General features: G+C 36.0%; 1 protein-coding gene across 3 annotated transcripts in view; it reads left to right on the top strand.

Moving 5' to 3' along the window:
• The window catches only part of ROCK1 (Rho associated coiled-coil containing protein kinase 1), an 82,731-nt gene that overhangs the window by 32,834 nt on the left and 35,051 nt on the right, over positions 1–14,846 (top strand). For all 3 annotated transcript variants that reach the window (XR_014616613.1, XM_084218124.1, XM_084218125.1), the window contains exons 3-11: positions 2,226–2,326; positions 3,135–3,272; positions 4,488–4,663; positions 7,424–7,508; positions 9,144–9,288; positions 9,557–9,695; positions 10,118–10,209; positions 10,391–10,550; positions 12,949–13,015. Coding sequence is in view for 2 of the 3 variants with exons in the window: in XM_084218124.1 (XP_084074250.1) it covers positions 2,226–2,326; positions 3,135–3,272; positions 4,488–4,663; positions 7,424–7,508; positions 9,144–9,288; positions 9,557–9,695; positions 10,118–10,209; positions 10,391–10,550; positions 12,949–13,015 (1,103 nt within the window). In the remaining variant the exon portion in view is untranslated. The remainder of the gene's footprint in view (positions 1–2,225; positions 2,327–3,134; positions 3,273–4,487; positions 4,664–7,423; positions 7,509–9,143; positions 9,289–9,556; positions 9,696–10,117; positions 10,210–10,390; positions 10,551–12,948; positions 13,016–14,846) is intronic.

Below are 14,846 nucleotides of genomic sequence, written 5' to 3' on the forward strand. Positions count from 1 at the left end.
TGTTTGCTGAAATATGAAAGCAAGCTGTGGATGTGTGAGTAGTGGCCTTATAGGGAACTGTGAAGTCTTAGTTTGCCTTGAATTTCTATTAAAAAAATAAAAAAGACATTTTCATGTTTATTTTACTTTAAAGAGTGTCCTAATAAAATATCTTTTTGCAGTATCAGCTGCCTGGTTTGCAACATTATTGCAGAAATTTAAAATAAATTTCTAGATGGCAAATAAAATGAGAGTTTGCTTCCTCTATTTTGTAGACTGCCCTATGAACCCATCCTTATCCACTCTTTACTTCTCCCTAATTTACATTGTATATTGGTGGAGTCTCTAAATTCTGCCTCTCCCAGCTGAGGTTGTGAGGATGATTATTTGCAAATGTGGAACCTTATAATTTCTCTACCATATAGAATTAAAAGAACGAAGAAATTAGTATTGCAGGTATCTGAGAACTCTGCTTTGCAGTGGTGACTCCGTTTATTTCAAGACAGCATCTGAGCCTATACCCAAAGTTCAGGGCAAGTTGAGAGAGGGTGATTTTGCCATGGGAGCCACCCCAGCTGTTCGTACAGCATAAGCTGGGCAGGTCCTCCGCTGGTCCTGGGAGATAAGAAACTGCCTATTGAAGTCTATTGCAGCCTGATAAACCTTGTTTAACAGATGTAGAATATGGAGGTCGAATTTCCAACACTGTTGTTGCTATAAGGTGTTCTCTGAAGATAACTGAGTGTTGGTATGTTAGTATGTATCTCAATTTCAATAAATTTCAGTAAATTTCAATTTGCAACTGATCAGAAGCTTGGCTTACATTATTTTAAAATCCTTAGCTTAGGTTGCTCTTCAGATGTGTTTTCCTTAATTCTTCGGTGCTTGTGATTGAATACCATTTAAAGGATTCATATTGTGCTTAGGCTTTTTTGTTCAGAAGAGGTGAACCTCCTGTTGTGAGATTACTAGGTAGGAAGTTAGCAATAGCTAGAAAATCGCTGTCATGAAAATTGCTGCATTTTAGTTCTGTGCAATCTTCTCCTCCTTTTCAGTAAGCCAGTTGTCACCAGAGCAAATAAGGCAATGCATTATTTGTGGGAACCACTGAATATTTTGTTCCCTATGTGGAAGAATTTGTCAGAATTTAAAATTTTGCTATAATTTACCGGAATAAGCCTGTGTTATGCTGCATTGTAAATGGTTGTTTTACATTAGATAATAATGCTGCAGAGTGTTTATTCAAACAGAACTATGTCCCTCTTGAGGTAATAAAATCTTACTGAATTTTTATTGTAGATAGTCAGCTTTTGTTTTAGGTTGTGGCTCGTTTAGGTAGAAATCTAATGATAATCTTCTTTCAATTGTTTTGTCAGTTTTTAGCATATGAATTTAAAATATTTTATTTCTCCTCCTTTTTCTTCCCCTGTCCTTACTTCTCTCTAAACTTTGCTTTTAGGCCTAGAATACTATTTTTGAAAATAAAATACCATTGCATTATTTTTTTATTAGAAGCATTTCTGTTTTAGTAGAACTTCCTGGCTTTTAGAAATACTGAAGCATGAAGATTTTCTACGTAGTCTCATGCCAGTGTTGACCCACATGGATTAAAATAGACTGTTTTAATCTTTTACCAAATTTGGAATTAGAATTAGAATATCTGCCCACTGGGAGTTTGTAAATTATTCTAGTTTATAGAATGACAGGTTTATATAAATAATTGCAGTGATTCCCACTGCATGTTTTAAATTAAAATCTACTTTTTTTTGACTATTAGGAATCATGAAAGTGCAGAAAAGCATAACGTTTTTTAAAAAATATTTTTTCAAGTGTGTTGTAGTGTATTTTCTTGTACACATTCCCAGCTGTGTTGAATATTTGTTCAGAAATAATATTTTTATACTGATCAGCTTGCAATCAAGATCATCAGGATCATGCTGGATATGAAATTTTTGCATCGCCTTTTTTTTTTTTAATGTAATTATTTTAAACAGAATTTCTAAATTAAGAAATTTATCTCCTGTAATAGGATTGTACGGTAGAGTCATTGCGTTAGGTTATATCAGGTTTTGGTAACTGGTTGTGAGAATAAGCTCATGCATTCTTGCAGAGAATTTTTCAGTGGCAATGGTTCAGTGGTAGGTTCTTTGAGCAGCAGTTCTTCTAAAAACTCTGAAAAATTGAAGTTAGACAAATGGGTTTAATTAAGTTGACTATATATGAAATGTGAATTTTATTCCTTGTAGATAAAGACACAGTAAATAAAATGAGAGATCTGCGCATGAAAGCTGAAGATTATGAAGTGGTGAAGGTGATTGGGAGAGGGGCATTTGGGGAGGTTCAGTTGGTAAGTTGAGTTTCTATTTGTACATTTGAACGTATTCTATAGTATTTGCTCATGCATCTGTTTCTCAGTGTAGTGTTCAGAAGTCTTAAATATTCAAGCCTTTGGCTCAGTGAAATTTTATTCCTTTACAATTTATGGAAATGTTTTTGAAAATGTCCTATTTCAGTCCTGTCCAATCGCACAGGTACTTGTTTTGCATTGTAGTCTCCTCTCTTAAAATGGAATGTGTATTACTCATAATCAAGAAAATTAGCCTTTACCACTGTTTACATGGACACTAGAAGAAGTCTTAAGGGCTAGAAGAGTTTCTGCCAGGTCAGGGACTACACCAGATTTTTGTGGACATAGTTCTCACAGATGAGAGATGTGTGTTGTTTGTGATAGGTTAGCAGCCAGGCTTGTTAATCCTGCTTTATTTAATCGAGTGCTGGTGGGAGAAACTGGAGATACAGCAGCCAGTATACACATCTGCTAATCAACTCTGGAAAATGCTTATAGTTTTAACTTTATGGTATTTAACATCACTAACTGCCAATATTTGTCCTTTTAAAGGCACATACATGCAGATTATGTGACTCCTATGCCTATGGACTTCTGTGTTGAAAAGTCCTAGCAAGTATTTTATAAGTAATGCATTGTCAGATGTAATTATTTTGTGGATGTACAGTATATAATCCTTTACAGTAATGTGAAGAGTCTTATAAAATGTGTTAAAGGGTAAAGCAGGAAAAGTAATGTTTTCAGTCATGTTCTTCATGTGTTAATATGGCAAACTAATATGTTCTGCATGTCACATTGGTCTTCACAGGTAAGGCATAAATCCTCAAGGAGAGTGTATGCTATGAAACTTCTGAGCAAATTTGAGATGATAAAAAGATCTGACTCTGCCTTCTTCTGGGAAGAAAGGGATATTATGGCTTTTGCTAATAGTCCCTGGGTTGTTCAGGTAAAGTGATACTACTTTTAAAATATTGGCATTATAGAATAGTTTGGTTGCAACACTGCACGATCTGGAATTACATGTATTGAAGTCTCTTTTTTGTTTTTTTGATCTGCTAGGGTACACATGACTAAGAGAATAACAATTTTGTATAGCAATGCTATATAAAAGAGCAGGTATAACACTTGCTTCAAACTGTATTTTGTCATGTTACATGATAATGTATTCTCTTTATTATTAAAACTCTTTGCCAGATATATTTTGGTGCATCTGCTCTGTAGTAGTTATTTAAATTATCCAGCATACCAGTAAGCATACCAGAAAGACGTACTTAAGACAGAGCTTCTGTAAATTCTAATTTCTGTGTGTATCTTTGCAAATTATGCCTGCTCTGGTTATTTTTTTCCCATTTCAGTGTTCTCACTGACAGTTTTTTGGGAGGCGCTGCTGTCTTTGAAGTTCTAAGGAACATGCCTGAACCAATCATCGAGCATTGTGTGTGCACATGTCATCTTGTTAATTTAAACTGTTCTTACCCTTAAGCATATAAATTCTTCTGTTAGGTTGGAATTACACAAACTCATTCAAGATTTACCCAAGTCAAATGGGTAACTGCTTTACTATCTGTCTGGGTGTGATTGTGCAGAATAAAACTTAGGAATTTCATACAGTTTTAAGTAAAGAAAAATCTGCTTGCACGACTCATGTTGAACAGATGACTGGCAACTTTAAGGGAAATATTTTTATTGTTTAAAGTACAGGCTTATTTTCTATATAATAAATAAATAAATGTTGACAATAGAAAAATAAAGATTTACTGATAATACAAATAGAATCAGGCAGATGTTTACAACAGAGTAATTTTGTCTATGTATACGAGTCTGCTAACATTCCAGTGAGAAAGGAAAAAACATTTTGTCTAAATGTAATGAGCATTCTTTGAAATGATCTCAAAATTCATTGTACCAAATTCACTAATCATAATTTGTAACCAGAACTTTACTTTTTCCAGGGTAGTATAAGGGGATGGAGAATCTGGCTCTAGAGGTTAACTTCTTTTTAGGAGGTTTGCTGAATGATGCAGAGTTGATGCAGTTATTGTAGCTATTCTGTTACTTTGGAAATCAGCTGGCACAGAAATGCCCTTGATTTGCCAACAAGCAAAGTATTAAAGATAACTGGAACATAACTGGCTTATTTTTTGCTTTTGCTTTTTTGCAGTTATTTTACGCATTCCAAGATGACCGTTACCTTTACATGGTGATGGAATACATGCCTGGTGGGGACCTTGTGAATTTAATGAGTAACTACGATGTTCCAGAGAAATGGGCAAGATTTTATACTGCTGAAGTTGTACTTGCATTAGATGCAATTCACTCAATGGGTTTTATACACAGGTGAGAAAGAAAAAAGATATTTCATAGGGCTGTTTATTTCCTGATGCTGCCAGAATCACTTCAGTTTAGGCAGTTTTAAAATTAAAGATACTGCTTCTTTATTGTCATTCCATAATTATTCCATCTTACAAATTGAAAAGTTCTTGCCATCAGAAACTGTAAATCTGAGGTGATATAGTCAAAAAAAGGTTTTCAGCGGGCTGATGTTCCTCAGTTTGGGGAGCAATAAAATTGTCCCTCTTTACCAAGAGATAACAAAAAGAAAAATGGTGTGAGCATGTTGGCCCCAAAATGGTTCTTTTCTTTTGATTAGAAAAAGCTGTTTAGGGAATTTGATCACGGTAGTATCCACTGTTAGGAATTAATTCTCTGCTAGGCATTTGAAGCCTCAGTGACCCATTAAACAAGAATCTGTGAACAATGTGAGGAAAATCTCCCAGCCATATGTTGTCTTGTGATGGGCAAGATGGAAAATTGAGATGCAAAGCAAAGGGACTTGGATTAGTTTCATATTATGTACTTGCCCTAAAGTGAAATGTAGTCTTTTCTTGGATAGGTTGCGAAGTTTTCTTTTTGATATTTGAACTTGTATCTGTTTCTAGCTTGTAATTATATTAACTGGGAGCAGAAGAATAAATTTTTCAACATAAAATACAGGAAGAATTTGAGTAGTGTGTTGTATACACTATAGTATATACATTTTCAGTTTGTGATTTGGTCACAAGATCAGTGTTAACACGTAAGCTTTTGCAAAAAAGGTTAACGCAAAGCAAAATAAACTACTAATCCATTGCTTGAGTAGGATCTAGAGCATCATTAATTATGTAGCTATGCTGCATCTAATGGGTAAATTATCTGGCTGAATGAACCATTTGTACATGTGTTTTGCAAGCTTTAGAATGCAAGCATTAGAAGATGCCAGCAGCACAGAGATTTTTTTCATGAAAATTTAGATTATTTTGACACCAGGAGGTTTTTTTTTTAAAATTTGTTTTCCCCTGTAGGTAATCTGTTCAACTCTGGTGAATGAAAAAGAACTTAAGAAAATGTGGGCCTATTGCTTAATGGGTCAGGGACTGAATGGCAAAGGATATGGGAATGGCTGAGGCTACTGCCTTTGCCACCCAGCCTTCATTGATAAGGTCTGCTTTCAGGCCTCTTGGGTCCTGTGCCCAGTGGCAGAGCTTGGGAAAAGAAAGCTCTGGCAGAGGAAGATCAAGCTGAGTCCCAGTTGTGCAAACTGGATATGCACATGTCCAGGGCACATGGTGAGACATGCTATGGTTGGTGAGGAAGCTGCCAGGTAGCCTTAGGATACTGCTCTCTGTCACCTTGGAAGGTGTGTGGGAATTAGGAGATTCCAGATGACTGGAAGGAAACAAATGGCACACTTGTCTCGCCCCAAAAAGGGCTGGGAGGAGGGAGTCAGAGGAGCTGAAGGCTAGCTAGCCTAAGGGCAGCTGGAGTAAATTGTCAGGAAAGTGTTTCCAAGCATCTGGATGGAGAAGTGATTGTGAGCAGCCTGCATGGATTTATGAAGGGTAATACATGCCTTCCCAAAGCAATTACCTTCTGTGTTGAGATGATGGGCTTCACTGACGAGGCAGAGTATGTTTATCTTGACTTCAGCAAGGTTGTAGATATAGCTGGGTTAGAAAGGTGCAGTTTGAGCAGGTAGAACTGTCTAGATACTCCTTGAGTAGATTGTGCTGTCCAGCAGCAGTCAGCTACCGGCAGTTCCCCAGAGGTTTGTTGCCAGGATCAGCACTGTCTCTGTTCACAACATGAGCAGTGTTCAGGCAGGACAGAAAGCATTAGTCACCAGCTGCACAGCAGGACTTTATAAAAAAGGTGGACCAGGCTTGAAGCTGCATGGTGAAAAGATGAAAGTTGCAACAGGGGAATATCCAGCTATTCATTAGGAATTGTTTTTTCTACTATGAGGGAGGTCAAACAGTACAAGAGAAAAGTTATCGATTCTTCATCCTTGGAAAAAGTAAACTTGCTTGGATTTGACTCTGAGTAAGTTCAATCTGACTTTGCAGCTATACTTCGATCAGGCAGCTGAAAGTCTTACGAAAATCCCTCCCAACCAAAATTATTCTGTGCATGTACTGGTAAATTTGCACTGCATTTCATCTGACAGTTATGGCCAGAGTCCTCCTTTGAGGTCTCTGAAATATACTTTCTCCTGAAATTTGTGTTATGGTATCTTGGTAATTGTTTCTTGCTGCTGTTCTGCTTCAGTATATTCTATGACATCAATATGCTGCACTTTACCAGTTATTTTATGAAAACTTCTATAGTGGGAGTACTTGGAGAGTGGTGTAAGTTAATACTCCTTTTGAGTCATGGGAAAATATTTGTTCACAATAATAGAATTTTGAAAATGACACCCAATTGTTCCCTTGAAATAGAGGTGGTACAGGAAAGAAGCTGTGTTTTCAATGCCTGTTTTACATAACCAGTGAGTGCTTTTTAGGAACTTGAGGTTCATGATTAGTGTCCAGATTTATTAAATTTGGTGACTTAAGGCTGTATTTTCACATGTATTCTAATTTTTAAAAATGTTGTAGTTCAGCAGTCTGTCTGTCATGATACTTAGAGAAAGCAAAAAAAGGCGGAGGCAATAGCGGTGCTTTAATGTTGCTGTTTTTCCATAAAACGTTGCATCTGAAAAGCAGTTGACTTCCATTGTTCTCATAAGTTAAATCTAATAAATTGAATGTTTACTTTTTAAAATACGTATTTTTCTTTCAGAGATGTGAAGCCTGATAATATGCTGCTAGATAAAGCTGGTCATTTAAAATTAGCAGATTTTGGTACTTGTATGAAGATGAACAAGGTAAACATATGTTTGTAATTTGACTTTTCTGTTTCTGAAAGGAAAACATTCTTAAAAGTGAAAAGAAAAGATACTGAAAAGTTCAAAGCTAGATGAGAAGAGTGTACTCTGTTCCCTTATTGTTCTTCATGGCCTAGTGAATAGAACTAGATTATCTTTAAGATCCCTTCCAACCCAAATCATTCTATGATTCTGTGATTCATGCATCTTATTCAGTGACAATGTAAAGTGCAGAAATGGTTCTTCAAGTACTGTTTTTTAGAGAAGAGTTTTTCTGAAGTTTTTTTCTTTTCTGAAGTCAAGCTTTTGATTGTCTCTAGATGCTCAGGGTTATTTCTCTAAGTATTTTGGTATGAAAAGTTAGTGCAAAGACATTATTTTTACATAGTGCCAGAAATAAAAGAATCAAAACTGACATGCCAGTTGCTTAATACCAGTTTTACTTATTAGCCATTGCTGACATAGCATGAGGACAAATCTGAGGGAAACAGATGTCATAGAATTATTTGTTTTTAAAAATGAATTCTGAGGTTATTAAAGAAAAAAAGTTCAGCAACAGTATTCATGTCCTGTGTAGCACTTTTGTTCTCTACACAAAACTGCCTGGTTTGTGTCAGCCTGCATGTATATTTGAGGAAGACATATTTGGAAATCTGAACTACATGGTAGGTAGTACAGTTGGTGTAATATGTACAATATATTTTCATCATATTCCAGAAGATTTGAATAAATTACTGTACTTAGCTGCTGAATAAAAGGCACCAATGACAACCAAGTGCAGGCTATGTGTAAAAATCCTAGTAGTCTTGAGCCTAATCTTGGTTCTTCTAGTCTTTTGAAAGTGAAAGGTTATTCTCTAGAAGAAAAACTGCTCAGCCTAGGAGCTAAATTTAGGATTTGCTGCATATGCAGCACTAAATTAATATTTATTTTATTTGCTTAGTTATGTATTTTTATGCAAGTTTTTCCACTGATCCATTTCTAGGAATGGCATGGGATTATATTATTTCAGAAGTGCCTCAATGGCACTCAAAAAGGGTATGTGGTTATACCTTCAGCATTCTGGATGACAGCTCCAGTGTGACTGATCTCAGTTCCACAAGGACTTTCTCGGGGGTGTGAGGAACATCAAATGTTCTTCTTGTCTGTTACCTGTTTTGAGTCTCTTTACATAGATTTTCAAAGCCTTATCTACCTTTGGTCTTCCTACCATTCAGTATCTTGGGTCAGAGGCCAAAAACTTGCAGTTCAGCTGTTCCTGTTATCAAAATCCCTGATGTTGCCCCATTTATGCTAATAGAGGAGCTTTCATTGTTTACAGTACATCCTGACACATTTATACTGGCATGAGTGGCTGTGTGGTGTGTGCAGGGCCTCGATGCAATTCTCATTACTTCTTGGATACTGACTGAGGTTTTTAAAGCAACTTCCATTGTGTTTGACAGATCTAGTGCTTTGTTCTGGCTTTAGCAGATTAGACTTCAAAAATATAAAAAAAAAATAATTTAAAAATAATGTTTGTTGACAAAATTTTATGTGGGTCTGTTGATGTTGCTTAGGCTGCATAAACTCTTGGAACTTACTGGCAGTTTTGGATCTTATATTTGGGCCTGTCTGTTTCCCTCTGTTTTGTAGGAAGGAATGGTACGATGTGACACAGCTGTGGGAACACCAGACTACATCTCTCCTGAAGTACTGAAGTCCCAGGGAGGGGATGGTTACTATGGGCGAGAATGTGACTGGTGGTCAGTTGGAGTCTTCTTGTATGAGATGCTTGTAGGTGAGTAGCAGGATCATGAGAATTGACTGCATAACTTAACTAGATTCCCATGTTAAAATCACTCATTTTTAAACATTATAGCTCTTCTGATTTACAGATCCTAGCATTTACAGAATATATTTTAGAAAAATTCTGGCAGAGTTCTCAAACATTTGTCCTTGCTTCTTGTTCACTTGGTTGCATACATTGTTATATGTGTAATTCAATATTGCAAATCAAGTCTATGATAATTTTGATCTGCTTTTTAATGTTTGTTCTGCTTTGTCAGGTGATACACCTTTTTATGCAGATTCTTTGGTTGGAACGTACAGTAAGATTATGAACCATAAGAACTCCCTTACTTTTCCTGATGACAGTGACATTTCTAAAGAGGCAAAAAACCTCATTTGTGCCTTTTTAACTGATAGGTAAGGTTTATATATTATTCATAATGGAAATTAGCCTTCATTAAGAGTATTTCTTGTCATGTTGTTTAAAAAAAAGTATTTGTTTTGTGTGCATTTTTAAACTGCTCAGGAGAAGTGAAATTCTTCGAGCCTGGCATGGGTGCGGTGTAACAACTTGGCAATTGCCTGAGCTATCTACAATTGTGGAAACAGAAACAGCAGAGCTTCTTATAGGCAAAAGTTAAAACCAGGCTGTGTTCTGAAATGTAGCTGCTCTGCTCATGTAGAGATCTTCTTATGAAAACATTTGAGTTGTATGTACATTTTACCGTAGCTTGAGAAGTATTTTATTGCGTCTGTTGTTAGATTATGCTTTAAAATGAGTCTTTCCTTCAGAATAATTTATGGAATCTCATGTGTTTAACCAAAACACTCTTCAACAGGGAAGTGAGGCTAGGACGAAATGGTGTAGAAGAAATTAAACGGCATCTTTTCTTCAAAAATGATCAATGGGCTTGGGAAACACTCAGAGACAGTAAGTATACTGCTTTTCTCAGAAGTGGTGGTCTGGCTTCCCTATGTATCATGTTAGCAAAAGGACTGGTGTATTTCGTTTAAAGGCGTTTAAAGTTTCATTTACTCTGTACCAAGCAAAATTTTCTTAGTGACTTGAATGATGTACTGATTATTATCATACTATTTTGCATTTTTTCTAGCTGTAGCACCAGTTGTGCCTGACTTAAGTAGTGACATTGACACTAGTAATTTTGATGATCTGGAAGAAGACAAAGGAGAGGAAGAAACATTTCCCATACCAAAAGCGTTTGTGGGCAACCAGCTTCCTTTTGTAGGATTTACGTACTACAGCAACCGTCGGTATGTGTGCAGAAAGCAAATTAATGCTGTATTCTTTGTTGGCACTGTTTCTGACTCTTACCAACCGCTATCTAGGTTTAAATCTATTCATATACTTACTAATCATTCAGAATACTAAACATTGCACTCTTTTAATACTTTAACAATGATAAAGTACTGCTAGACATCGTTACCTTAAAATATTCCATTGTGTTGTTGTGTCCTATTCTGCATTGAGAAGATGCTGCAGAAGTGATGCTGCAGATATTAAGCAAGAAAATCCACTGTTGCCACTACCAGGCAGAGCTGCCTGCAGAGCACTGAATTGTGTGTAGAGTCATGAATCAAAGTTTGAAAGTCCATTCGTTTTACTGCATATTACTGTCCCTGAGCTGTATATGAAGTTTCCATACTTTCCATCAGTGTTTTAGCGTGTGGTAAATTAAGCCTTGGCTTACTAGAAGTGTTTCCTACTTGCCTGCTTTCTGCTTCATCATTTATTTTTTTTTTAAGTACACGTCCACTGACAGAGTGAGATCATGGTGCTTTACGGCTTTCACTATTGCTTAAAAGACTTTTAAATTACATCAGTTAAAACTGTATTAATTAATGCTTTCAGCAGTCATTATTATTGTAGGCCCTATGTATAGCTACATCTACATTCAAAAATCTCAATAACTTTTTAATACTTGAAAAGCTGCTTTTAATTGTGGTATCAGGCTTAAAATGGGCTAAAACTTATAGTAGAACTGTCAGATAGAGACTGTTAGTTTTAATAGCATTTCTGGATAGGAAAATCTTAAAGGAAATAAATCTGGTTTTCGTCCTTGCGTAGAAGAGGAAACACTTTTCCAAGCCTGTGGTGAAATTCTTTCCATCTCTGCAAAGAGTTGGATTTGTTGTTACTTTTTGCCATGGTAAGGTGTAGAAGGACTTCTAGGCTTTCCATACACTTTGGGTGAGTTCAGCAGTTCAAGAGTTTCACCTATTATTCTCACTTTAGTCTGTAACTTTGAAAAGTTTCCATTTTTGCCTTGCAGGAATATTTTGGAATATATTGTCAAGAAGTAGCATATTAGGAGCATGTTAATAACAGAATTTCTTCCTTCCCTTTTGGGGGACAGTATCAGGAATTTAGAGAGCTAAGTGGCTGTGTTCTTGCTGTCATTGAAGAGTACTGCTGCTCTCCGCTACTATCGTGACTTTGTAGGCTTACTAGAACGATGATGCTGGCCTAGAACTGAATTTTGTCCTGTAATATCCTGCTGGTGTGATTGTCTTGAAAAATCTGAAATGACTATTCATGCTTGCTAAACCTGTAATCCTAGCTTTTGTTTTCTTTTTGTACTGGAAATAGTTCAAGCATTAAAAGAAAAATAAGTCTGTATCTGACATGTTAACACAGATTTTGGAATACCAGCTGAGAACGCTTTGTAGCCCTATCTGGCTTGTGAGTTCTCTTCTAGATTTGATGCAGCTGGTGCTGTGCCTGTCTAAGTATCACATCCTTACTGCTCAACAACCCTGGTGTGTAAAATAGGGTGGCTTCTTGCACTCCAAACAGCAAGCTTGTTTCCATACGAAACTGTTTCATTTCCACTTTGTCATTTGATTGTCTGAAAGCCAGACTGATGTTTAATTTCACCATGGTTTGGTGATGCCTTTGATTTTACTCTCCTTGATCTTTTGGAGAGGTTTTTTTTCTATCTGGAAGTACCCATGTGAAACGAAAAGGATGTGTCCATTTTTCTCAGCTCATGTGTTGGAGAGTTATTTCTCACGTAATCTGATGCACTTAATAGATGCTTTATGTCTCTTTAGATCAATTATCAGGCCAAGAATATCACATCAAATACCAAAGGAATTTGAAAGCAGTAATTTGTATTTATTTACCTAACTCTCCAGAATCATCACAACTAGAAATTTATGGTATTTTTAGAAAGCATTTACATAAAATAAGAACACTGGCTTTAGGGCAAACTTTTTGTGTGTAGAACTCTTAGTGACTTTGTTGAAAGTTACACAATCTCTGCAGACTTTGCTTCATTCCTGCTACTTGCTGCATTAGTGCCTGAGTAAATATTTATGGGATAGAAGCCAATGAGAGTGTTGTAACTAAGGAAAGCAAGGATTTTTTTTTAATGGTTATTAAAAGAAAAAAAAGTGGTTGTATTGTATTTGGCAGAAATCCTTTTTTTCTGGAGGCCTTCTATTGCAGCTTTGTACTTTAACCTTTCAATAAATTGAATTTTTCAATTAAATATGCTTAAATCTGATTATGTTGCTGTTTGATTCTCCACATTTTGGAGCAATAAATCTGGGAGTTATATTTTGGGATGTCTATATTATCTTAATCTTTTTTTAAATAATCTTACCTTTAAACAACTCTTCAAATATAACTTTAAAAATGTTTTTGCAGGTATTTAGGTGTCCCTGCAGAAAATTCCAATGACAACAGAACAGGGTCCAGTGTGGACAAAAGTGTGGTATGTCTTTATCTTTATTGTATCCTAATAAAGAGTCTGCCTCATGTATAAATATATACTGCATATTTGCCATAAACTGTTTGAGTTAGAAATGTCTCAAATTATCTTAGTATTTGGGATCAATGAAATCAATGCATGATTTTTAGCTCTTTAGTATGGCCTCCCTAATAAAATTAATGGAAAAGCAGAATTTCACTTCTTAATATAACATTGGTTTTCCTGAATTGAATAAAATAGCCAAAACTTTTTGTGGAATAGGATTCACAGTTTTTATCTTTAGAAATATCAAAGTACGTGTGCAGTTTCTAGAGTGCCTCATTGATCTTGGGCAGCTTTGTGGCAACCATGGAGTCTGGACTTCCAGTGAACTCAGTGGAAGCTGGAAGACAATGTACCAAGCTTGGGCATTCTGCTCCTTCACAGGCCTTCCCCACAAGCTGTTGGGAGTTGGGCACTGATGATCTGCATTTCTAGAGCAGTTCCCCTAGCAAGAAATGCTCAGGAATTCTTTCAGTTATTTATTCCCAAACATCTTGGCATTCAGGTTTCTAGGAAGATATGCTAAGGTGTTTGAGATTTGGTTGAGTGCTTGGATTCTATGTAAGTTCTGATGTAAATCAGACTATTCCCTGAAAATTATTTGATATTTACAAATTACATTCTTTCCAGAAGAAAACACGGTCAAAAATTGATAATTAACTTTTAAAATAAATCTTGGCTTTTACTATGATTTACTGTGTTAGTATTTTATTCTGTTTTCTATTGAGAGTAAAATTCTGATCTGTGTTCCCTTTTCTCTTAAACTAGCAATAAAAAGGTTTAATGACACATGGCACTACCCAAAGAAAATTTGTACAGAGCAGGGGAACTGGTTATGTCCTTTACTGGGCAAGTGAATTTAATCATTGAAGTATCTTGATTTTCAATGTATATTGATGTGTTTGATATACTTTCTTTTCCTTCTAAATGTTTGACTGTTCATACAGTAAAATTTAAAAACAAAGCCAGACTTTGCAATATTTGAAAGTACTTAAAACTGTGTGCTGTCTTTTGGCTGACTTTTGAAGAGAGTTACTGAATGGACTTGGCATACTCAGTGGAATACTACCCAGTGTGTAGTTGAAGAATCCTCAGTAGTCCTGTCCATATTGTCAGACATATTCGAATGTCTAGTGACTTTAGCAGTTTTGGGAGGTGAAGGTCTGGAAGAATTTGAGTGATATAGGAAGGTTTAAATCAATGTTAAATCTTTATTACAAGGTATTTTTCCCCCACAGTTCTTTCTCAGCTGTTTTTCTTTCATTACATGCTGCAATGAAAATGGCAATGTTGACCATGGTTAGCAAATGAATTAGTTCTGGAAATATAACACAAGATGCTGCCTGGTCTCTCTGCATTTTGATATCTGTGTTTTGAATGTCTTTGGGGAAAGACATGAGTGCCACAAATTTCCAAGAAATTAATTGTTTTGCAAGTATGTGAAACTTAACAGAATTAGGACCTGATGTTGTGCAAAAATAGAATTCTATATCCTTTTACTGAATATCAAACCTCTTTGAAGATCTGATTGCTTCCTTTGGTTTAGTGCTGCTGTAACCACCTGTGAACAGTTTAGATTTTAAGAAAGAGGAGATTAACAGATTCTTTTGCACTGGATCTTAGGTTTTCTTCATTGCTCAGGGTACAGAACCAGACTCACTATGCTGTAGTGAGTAAGAAAAAGAAAAAAACTATTACGGTTCCAGAGGGGTGTTTCTTTACTTCTCTGTTGCAGACAGGCTTTTCTTCAGTCCTTTCTTCCCCTGCTTCCTACTCAAAATGGAAACCAAGA

This window comes from Fringilla coelebs, assembly GCF_963513975.1.
Source record: "Fringilla coelebs genome assembly, chromosome: 1".
NCBI lineage: Eukaryota > Metazoa > Chordata > Aves > Passeriformes > Fringillidae > Fringilla > Fringilla coelebs.